The sequence below is a fragment of the Neolamprologus brichardi genome, chromosome 7 (genome assembly GCF_056152115.1).
Source record: "Neolamprologus brichardi isolate AB-2024 chromosome 7, ASM5615211v1, whole genome shotgun sequence".
Taxonomy (NCBI): domain Eukaryota; kingdom Metazoa; phylum Chordata; class Actinopteri; order Cichliformes; family Cichlidae; genus Neolamprologus; species Neolamprologus brichardi.
Window position 1 is genome coordinate 69,300,691 of NC_142110.1, and position 9,196 is coordinate 69,309,886.

At 45.8% G+C, this 9,196-nt stretch overlaps 2 protein-coding genes across 5 annotated transcripts in view; both read right to left on the bottom strand.

Annotated features, from left to right (window-relative positions):
- Positions 1–197: 197 nt before the first annotated feature.
- Positions 198–3,844, bottom strand: sycp3 (synaptonemal complex protein 3). Of its 3 annotated transcripts, none has more exons than XM_087844290.1 (9): positions 3,712–3,844; positions 3,350–3,493; positions 3,189–3,267; positions 2,899–2,933; positions 2,569–2,686; positions 1,455–1,554; positions 1,230–1,328; positions 840–944; positions 198–464 (listed from the first exon to the last, which is right to left on the bottom strand). In XM_087844290.1, exons 1-9 carry the CDS (start codon positions 3,842–3,844, stop codon positions 411–413), a joined length of 867 nt encoding a protein of 288 aa, XP_087700416.1. In that variant the 3' UTR covers positions 198–410. The 3 variants fall into 3 exon arrangements, with proteins under 3 accessions (XP_087700416.1, XP_087700417.1, XP_087700418.1); XM_087844291.1 differs by having other exon boundaries at positions 3,350–3,523; positions 3,712–3,765; XM_087844292.1 differs by having other exon boundaries at positions 3,350–3,490; positions 3,712–3,759.
- An 809-nt stretch (positions 3,845–4,653) lies between these two features.
- The window catches only part of gramd2ab (GRAM domain containing 2Ab), a 21,533-nt gene continuing 16,990 nt past the window's right edge, over positions 4,654–9,196 (bottom strand). For both annotated transcript variants that reach the window (XM_087844289.1, XM_087844288.1), the window contains exons 4-13: positions 8,956–9,028; positions 8,553–8,656; positions 8,279–8,377; positions 6,820–6,891; positions 6,687–6,746; positions 6,481–6,616; positions 6,317–6,410; positions 6,096–6,197; positions 5,194–5,912; positions 4,654–5,151 (exon numbers count right to left, since the gene is read on the bottom strand). In XM_087844289.1, coding sequence (XP_087700415.1) covers positions 5,864–5,912; positions 6,096–6,197; positions 6,317–6,410; positions 6,481–6,616; positions 6,687–6,746; positions 6,820–6,891; positions 8,279–8,377; positions 8,553–8,656; positions 8,956–9,028 — 789 coding nt within the window. In that variant the 3' untranslated portion in view covers positions 4,654–5,151; positions 5,194–5,863. The remainder of the gene's footprint in view (positions 5,152–5,193; positions 5,913–6,095; positions 6,198–6,316; positions 6,411–6,480; positions 6,617–6,686; positions 6,747–6,819; positions 6,892–8,278; positions 8,378–8,552; positions 8,657–8,955; positions 9,029–9,196) is intronic.

Here is a 9,196-nt window from a genome sequence, read left to right on the forward strand (position 1 = left end):
ATGAACAAATTAAAATGTTTTAAAAAGCTGAGTGCTGTTTTGCCCTCTCCTCCTGGGCAGTGATGAGCTCCAGCTTTCCTTTGTTTCGCCTCACAGTCAACACCAAATTCTTCACATTCAGCTTCAGGACGCTGCTGAAAGACTTTTTAACACAACAAACGAGTAATGAGGAGAATAAAAAGCAGACTGATCAAAGCTGTCGCTGTATCACCAACACGTTCTTTATTTTTATAACTTCAGGAGCAAAGAATAAAAGGATGAATTGAAACTGCAGCGTCGTCACAGAGCTCAGCCTGGAGCCACAAACCCAGCAGTGACATCAGAACTCGGGCGAGAACAGTTCATGTTTTAATGAAACCTGTGAGAACCGCAAGGAACGAGCACAACTGAAGCCTCCGGAGGGCGGCGGCCTAGAAAAGCATCGACTGCAGGGACTTGCGGACCGTGGCCATCTCCTGCTGTTGCTGTGGAAACACACCGACATCACAGAGTCAGCACCCGTGCTTATCAGTGTTTTTAACGTTTTCAGGGAACAGCAAAGACAGGAGCTAAAAGTCTCTCTGCTGCTCTCTTCACAGACAAACGTGACGAGCTCATCGCTTCATGTGAGGAGAGTCTGTGAGAAACGAAACATAAATAAATGACACCAATAAAGCTCATGATAGAAACTCCATCAGATCAAACGTCTCCTGAACATTCAGACAGAAACCTGTGACCTCACTCTTCTTCTTCTTCACTCACAGATTCATACTGCGAGCTTTTATTTAGAGAAAAAACTACTAATGAATAAACTTCCCTTTCCTGTTCTTATGTGATGTTTTGCTGCTGGCTGAACGCACCGTGTCCATGAGGATCTTCTTCTGCAGGGAGGCCATCTCCTTTCTCAGCTCTTGTTGCGCCCCCTGCAGGAAAGACTCGTGGCTCTTCTCCATGTCCTCCATGTTCTACAGAACAAACAAAAAACAGAAAAGCAGTTCAGGCAGATTTCCACGACCACACAAACTGAAACACATCCTCAGGTGATCAGTGACGTCTGCAGGTGTGTCACCCTCTAATTCAGCAGCGCTGCTTATCGTGGCCCCGTAGCTGTGCAGTGTGGACTTGTTTTTGACACATTTCACTTCAGAGAGAAACAGGTGTGGGTATTCCCGAGACCTCTGAGTAAAAACACAGAGTTGGTGTGCAGGCCGGGACAGAAGTGCCATTGAGCTGCTTCTGACATGCTTCACCTTGACAAACTGCTCGTACAGCTCTCTGACGGTCTTCAGCTTCTGGTTCTGCACGACTCTGGCCTGCTGCAGGACCTTCTGCTGCTGCCGGAACAGATTCTGCAGACAGAAAGGAAGAGTCTACGTCGGCGGTGGCTCTTCATCGCCATCACAGGTGAAGCACCTGAAGCCGTCGGTGTGCAGCGTGTGAGGCTACAACAGTTAAAGTGAAAGGAAGGGACTGACGTTGAGCTTCTCCTCCTGCTCCTCGGCTCGCTGGGCTTCGGTCTCCCACTGCTGCAGCGCCGACGACACCTGCTGGGAATACTGCTGCGTCATCTTCTGCCTGCAAACACAGCAGAAATGATTTCCAATCATGTAGTTATCGAATAACTGGCTGACCACAGGCTCGGGATCAGCAGCTGAGCTGCAGTGTTCTGACTGAGCTGATGTTTATCCTGGCCGAGGCCAGAACGCTCTGCAGGAAACCGTCTGTCACACCCGCCCGCTGCCTTTACAGAGCTGCCAACAGGCGCCTTTATTTAAAAGTGAAACGACCACCCGCAGAGAAAGTGAGGCTAAAGCTTTCTTGTTTATGCTCTGTAGACGGCACTTCTTCACAGGATGAGCGCGCCGCCTCGCTTTCATAACACAAACGTTCTCTGAGAAACAAAAAAAGTTCAACAGAAAGTTATGCACAGAGAGCGAAGCGATGTCCCGGAATAAAAACCAGCTCCTGCATCTGCTGATATTAAAAGGCTGAGCAGCCGACCGTTCACTGTACAGGTGCTTATTTGAAGCCTGTATGCTGTGAGCTCACTGTCAGCCATAAACTGGAGAAGTCTTTTAATTGATCTATTTATTAATTAACTGCACAACTGTTACAATTTAACATGTTTTTTAATTATTTGTTTTCTTTTTCAAACTTAACTGTTTGAAAAAAAAAACTGTGTCACCTTCACTTAGATTTCTTGTTTTCAGTCTTTTACAGTGTTTTAAAACGGAACAGCTTTAAATATTATTTCTGGCTCTCACAGTCTTTACAAAACATAAGGAAATTAAAGACATTTTAAACGTCAATGCTGCCGTGAAGTCGTTGAGAATCCAGAAATGACTATTTTTAGGTAAATGTCTCCCTACATGCTCAGTTATGCATCTTTTGGTGACACTAAATGACAAAAACTCTGATTTGAAGGATATTTAAAGAGATTTAATTTCCCCGTCTTTCACTTTAAAGCTGAGTGATTCACAGGAAGTCGTGACGTGATTCTGGAGCTCGTTTTAAAGGATGTGGTGACTGTTCTAAGACTGAATTTCAACCATTTCTCTGAATGTTTGAAGTGGAGGGAGCAGGAATAACCTCTGGCTATGGTAGTTGTTCCACAGCTGCTCCAGCTTGTGTTGGCTTCCCTTCATGTAGTTCTTTGTCAGACACTCCAGACGTTTCTTCTTGGCCTGCATCACCTTGCTGATGTCAGCTGGGAGGACAAACAGACATGTGATACTGTGCTAATAAAACACGAGGAAACACCGCTGCTTTTCTGTAAACCATTTCATACTTTCTTTGGTCAAAATGCTGAAATATGTTGTGTTGTGTTATATTGACACATGAGCAGTCTAACAGGGACCGAAGATGACATTACGCCTAATGATTTTTCCAATAACAAATTAAATACAAACCACTTCTTACCTCCAAACTTCTCCAACATGGACTGCACCTCATTTCTGGACATAAAACGAGGAAACATGCCAAGATTGATGGCGTTAAACACACATTAAATTCAATGAAATGAAGGTTTCATTATCAACTTTATCAAATTTCACATTTTCATCTTAATAGTATAACAATAAGCTTCATATCTTCAGGTTTTGGACTGTTAGGCTCATCAAACATGACATTTAAAACATGATCTTGTTATATGGGGAAACTATAGGAGCTATTTTAAAAGACAAAACTATTAATTAAGAAATAATAAATACCCCACAGCACAGGGAGCCGCCTCCTCCTCAAAGTCAGCCGGTCTCTTCTTTACCAGCTTGTCCACTATTGGAGTTTCATCTTAAATCATGAGAAAGTGGTTATATTTTACTTTGAACACCTTAAAATCAGCTCCTATAGTTATCTGGGTGACCCAGCTCACCTTCTCTGACTTCATCCTCAGAGCCACTCAGCTCCTTCTTCTCCGCCTCAGGAGTAAAATCAAAAGCCTTTTTATCTGCTCTCTCCTCCAGGAGTTTCTTTTTCATCTGTTTCCTGGCTGCTGCCATCCTCCTAGCTTTTACTGCTGCCAAATGTTACACAACGAAAAAGAAAGCTGGCAAACCACCCAGTGCTAATGTTAGCTTAAATAAAATTAGCTTTTTAATAAGGTATTAAAGAATTAAAAGATGTTGCTAATAACATCTGTTTAGTTTCAAGCGAACTAGCGGACAAGGCTCAATTTTAACTAAATCCGAAAAGCAGTTCTAGTTTTAATTCTCCTTTGTTTAGATAAAAACAAACCTGAATGAAAATAGTCTGCTAGCTTGCTGAATCCGCTAGATTCCCGCCACAACCTTAGCCCGAAGTATGCCGAGCTCCGCCGAATCTCGCCGAATTCCACCCACAAAACAGAAGGCCAGATATGGAAGGACATTAGTGTCAATATTAAAAAATACATAAATATGAATATTAACAAATATTTAATATTAGATCACAAATACAATTTGATAAATATGGTAAAAAAAAATCAAAGAAATATTCAATAAAAAATACAAAGTAAATAAGAAATCAATTATAATTAGGATATCAGGCAGACCACCCTGTTACCAAATGATTTCTAATAACAATAAATGTTTACTGAACTTACAAGGTTTCAATCTATTGCTTTAGTAACAAATTGAATTTTAACGTGAAAAGAATGGAGGCAGTTGCTCTAGTTTATATAAGTTCAGTTTTACCTGAAACTGGTTGAGTATTCAGCACGAGTTTTTAATTTATTAAAAGTATTTTTTTAAACTCCTGCAGTAGTTTTAGCAGGTTTGCACCAACCAGCAGAACATAGCTACTAAAATATCTCACAAAAAGAGACAAACCATATTTTTTGATGGGTTGTTTTTTAACAGAAAAAACACCTTTTTTTTAAATTATTTTTGAATCTGAAATTATAGGTTGGCCAAACTATATTTACAAATCTGAGGCCATTACACCTCCCATACATCACAGAGGTCAATAATCAGCCGTTTCAAACATGTTCACCTCACAAATTATGATTTTTTACAACCAAATAATAAAATGGAATTATAGAATATGCCATGAACTAAACCGTTTCTTACCATTTTCCTGGAATTATTGAAAATGAGCAGCAACAGAACGAGCTGCACGAGCAATAATAATGATGTCATGAAATAATGCACAGCACATTTGAAAACATCAGCTTTAATAGTAAATTCAGCTTGTTTACATGATTTATTAAAAAGACGTCCACCTCTGGCGGCTGTTCTTTGTGCACATTCATCATACAACAAATCAGCCTGATCGAATATTATTAAACAAAGATGGATTCGGGTTCTCTGCACGATAAGAAAAACATTCAAATCTTGATGCTACAGCCCTAATGTAACACAAGCAATCCAGCGTGATGTCATCATGGTGATGTCATCATGGTGATGTCATCATGGTGCAGTCGCTGCAGTCCTGAATGCAAAGGTGAGCAGCGAGGTCAGATACTGTTTGTGTGCATATTAGAAAATAATGAGGAACACCTTTTGTCATTAATGCTGCAGTGATGTGAGAGTTTATTAATCCTGAGCTTCTATGCTGAGTAACACTGAGGAGATGATTAATGGCAGGAAACCTTCCTAACATGTGTAACTACTCATCGTGGGTCACCTGACGGGTCGACTCAGGTGTTTGCGCGCCTCTGTAAGCTGTTCCTCCACCCCTGAGCTCTCCTTCTTCAGCCTATCTGAGGTCAGGTGGGGTCAAAGCAGAAACGTCTTCAGCTCGGGATCCCGACGTCTTCCCCGGTCACATGAGCTATGTGACGAGCCAACAGACTGTACATAAAAGACAGCAGATCCTGTGACCTGCAATCTTTCTAATGACCAGCAGGAGGCAGTCGGCTTCAGGAAACACAAGCATCAGTCACTGATTTCAGGTTTAAGTTAACACAACGTTCAGAGTCAGGGGGCACGGGGAGGGGGGAGGGATTTAGGGGGGCGCGTCTCTGCTTTAAAAACTCCAACATGGAGGCGGGAAACATTACAGTAACTGTGTCCGTCTTTTATCTACAGTTTATGGCTGAGTCCTGTGATGAGGGTCTGAGCTCGATCATGGATCTGGGCTTTTCTCCAGCTTCTAGTAGCTGACGGCGAGGCTGGATGTGTGGGCCAGTCAGACGCCTCCGTGATGGTGATGGAAAACAGTCGAACACATTTTCAGTTCTCGGGACCTTTGACTGACCCAGCAATGCACACGCTGACATTTCTGTCCCAGAGGTCAAAGGTTAGTCTGCTGCGTGTGTTGACTACATCTCTATGTTAACCGGGTGCTGGCAGGGGTCAGATGTTAGCCGCTGAAGCTCCTCCCTCCTCCTGAGAGCCTTCTCCTCCACCACCAACAGCTAACTCTATAAAAAGCAGACTTTCTCCTCACACGCTGACGGGCTGCAGGATCAGGTTCCTGTCTTCTGATTGGCCAGCCAGCAGGGCACTTCTCCACACCTGGAAAAGCCGCATGCAAATTTCTGTGAATACGTGATGGGTGTGCTCCACGATGCAACCACAGAGCATCAAGCTGTGTTGATTTAAAAGGATCATTTACACAAATATGGAAGATTTGAAAACCTGAAGTCTTGGCTCTGTGAGGGGAAAAGTTTCTGAGAATACACCTGCACAGGTGTGTACCTCTCTCTCAGCGTCGGCTGGCTGCTCAGGAAGCTGAGCTGCTGCTCCAGACGACAAACCCTGAAGGCCAGATAGCAGGACGACAGGACCAGCAGGAAGACTCTGAGAGAGACAGACAGGTAAAAACCAGCTGACACACCTGTGAAGAAGTGCAGTAAACATGGAGGCTCCTCCTCCAATCGGCAGACAAAAGAACCGACTGTTTGCTGGTTCTGACTCACAGCAGGATGAAGAGTCTGAGCAGCTGGTACTCTGCGTGGCCCAGTTCAGGTACCGGCTCTGTCAGCAGGATCTTCTCCGTCTCCAGGCTGCAGTCTGCACACGAGACAGAGCACACGGGTAAACACGTCATTACCTTTGAATGTGGGCGGATGCACGCGGCTACCTGTGAGCGTGTGAGCACTGAAGGTGGTGGTGGCGGCGAGGCTGGGGGTGGAGTTTCCCAGCAAATCAGGGAGCGAGGAGGAGACGGCGGGAAGCGACGGTTTCCGTCTCCATTTCAGCACCTCTGGAAACTCGTCCTGACAGAGAGACGCAGGTTCAGAGACACGCCTTTGTAAAAAGCAGAGACGCTGCGGGAGAGGCTGTTACCATGGACAGCGAGCTGGGCTCCTCCAGGTACTGCTTCAGACTCAGACTCTTCCCGTTCACCTGAGCACACACAGAGGACGCCAGGTGAGCCGGTGTCAAACATTCGTTACCAGGAAGCTGAATGTGCACCGACCTGCAGGTGGGTGCAGATCCTCCTGAGGACGTCGTAGACGCTGTCTCGGGACAGCAGGGACACGAACACGTACTGAGGGCGGAGACAAAGACAGAAGGCGGTCAGAGTGAGTTCACCCAATCGCAGCGAGGTCCAGACAGGACCGTCGCTTCGGCGCCGTCCTCTGAATCCTCCATTTAAACCAACTCCAGCAGCAGGAGCCACTCACAGATTTAAAGCATCCACCCATCCCTCTATCATCCACCCATCGAATCATCCACCCATCATTCATCCAACCATCCTCTTCTAATCAGAGAAGCCCTCCTCCTCCTCCTCCTCCTCTTGTATCTGTGATCCCATATTTAGGTAACTACTCGCAGCTCGTGACGGTTTTTCATTTTCAGCTCCATCTTCAACATAACTGATCGGAACAACACGATCGTGTTTAAGGTTTAAATCTCACATAAACAGGCAAACTCTTAACCTCTTAGGCCCCAACGCCCCCTGATACGGCGCCAAAGGGCAGGAGATCAGTTAGGCTCGGGGCTTAAGAGGTCAAAAGCGAGACAGTGACACATTCCCGTCAGCAGTGAGCCTCCAACAAACGCCTGCTCGGCGTGCGAGCGGTGGCAGAGGAGAGCGCGCTCTACAGGCGCTTAAACGAATCTCGGAGTCATTTCTGAGAAAATCTGAGAGCAGATCAGAAATGCCTGAATAATTGACTGCGCAGAGTGATGACATCATCACTGCACCAGATGCAGAGTGATGATGTCATCACTCTGATGATGTCATCACTCTGCATCTGGTGCAGAGTGATGATGTCATCTCGCTGGTGCATCTGGTGCAGAGTGATGATGTCATCACTCTGCACCAGATGCAAAGAGATGACATCATCACTCTGCATCTGATGCAGAGTGATGATGTCATCACTCTGCATCAGATGCAGAGTGATCACTCTGCACCAGATGCAGAGTGATGACATCATCAGAGTGATGACATCATCAGAGTGATGATGTCATCACTATGATGATGTCATCACTCTGCATCTGGTGCAGAGTGATGATGTCATCTCGCTGGTGCATCTGGTGCAGAGTGATGATGTCATCTCGCTGGTGCATCTGGTGCAGAGTGATGATGTCATCACTCTGCACCAGATGCAAAGAGATGACATCATCACTCTGCATCTGGTGCAGAGTGATGATGTCATCTCGCTGGTGCATCTGGTGCAGAGTGATGATGTCATCACTCTGCACCAGATGCAAAGAGATGACATCATCACTCTGCATCTGATGCAGAGTGATGATGTCATCACTCTGCACCAGATGCAAAGAGATGACATCATCACTCTGCATCTGGTGCAGTGTGATGATGTTATCACTCTGCACCAGATGCAGAGAGATGACGTCATCACTCTGCATCTGGTGAAGGCAAAGAGAAAGCTCCTTAATCACATGACGCTTGGACAGCTCAGCGGGGATACCTTCTGTCCTGTATCCATGGTGATGGCGAGGCCGTTCGGCACCAGACCCGCAGTCTTGTGCTTCTTCACCAGCCGGACCGACACCACCGGGATGCACACCTGCCTCAGGAAACACAAATGCACAGAGTCAGAGCTTCTCAGGTGAGAAGGTCAGACGTCCAACCCCGGCGCCGGCTCCACCTGCTTCATGACAGATACCCCGAACGGGATTTCTTTAAATGAATTCACTGAACTGATTCAAAGTGGCCACGTGACAGGTGATGTCATCGCTCACCTTGATGTCTTTGCCGAACAGGTTGGCGTAGAAACACAGCCAGTTCCTGGAGATGTAGAGCCGCCCCTGCAGCAGGATGTCTCTGAGCAGAGCGCAGGAGTACGCTGCGGCGAGAGCGCATCATGTTAACGTAACGACAGACAGACGAGCAGATGTCAGGACGCAGTGTAGATCAGACATGTTGGGTAAGCAGAAACTGTCACACCGGGCGTCTGCTTTATTTCTCCTGTTTCAGGCGTGTTTGTGTGAATTTGTTTTAGACACATGCTATCGACACAGACTTGATTGGATACCAGCGCCCTGAGAGATTTACGAGCAGGAACTGAATAATGATTTCACAGAGTCGACGGTTTCACACGACCACACGTGAGCTAAAGCCGGCGGTGAGTGCTGCGCTCGGTACCTTTCATCAGGACTTCTTCTTTAGGAACCGCCTGGAACAGTTTGTGGTACTGAGAGTTGTATTTGCTGACAGTCTGTGGACGCACAAAAACACACGATTACATGTTTGCATGGCGAGCGTTTACAGCAGCAGGTTCAAAAGGTTTCCCATGACGACTGAAGGACGTGCAGCTCGTTTCCTGTTTGTCTACAGAAGACGCAGAGTTTGTGTTTTTATAGTTAACGGCAGAAATGTCCAACAT

Excerpts from the sequence above, each read along its gene's own strand:
- sycp3 (XM_087844290.1), bottom strand. The coding sequence starts at position 3,844 with ATGTCCTTCCATATCTGGCCTTCTGTTTTGTGGGTGGAATTCGGCGAG. Across the intron at positions 945-1,229 it reads TGTACGAGCAGTTTGTCAAG|AACATGGAGGACATGGAGAA; the intron begins GTGAAGCATGTC and ends TTTGTTCTGTAG. Across the intron at positions 465-839 it reads AGAAGATCCTCATGGACACG|CAACAGCAGGAGATGGCCAC; the intron begins GTGCGTTCAGCC and ends GTGTTTCCACAG.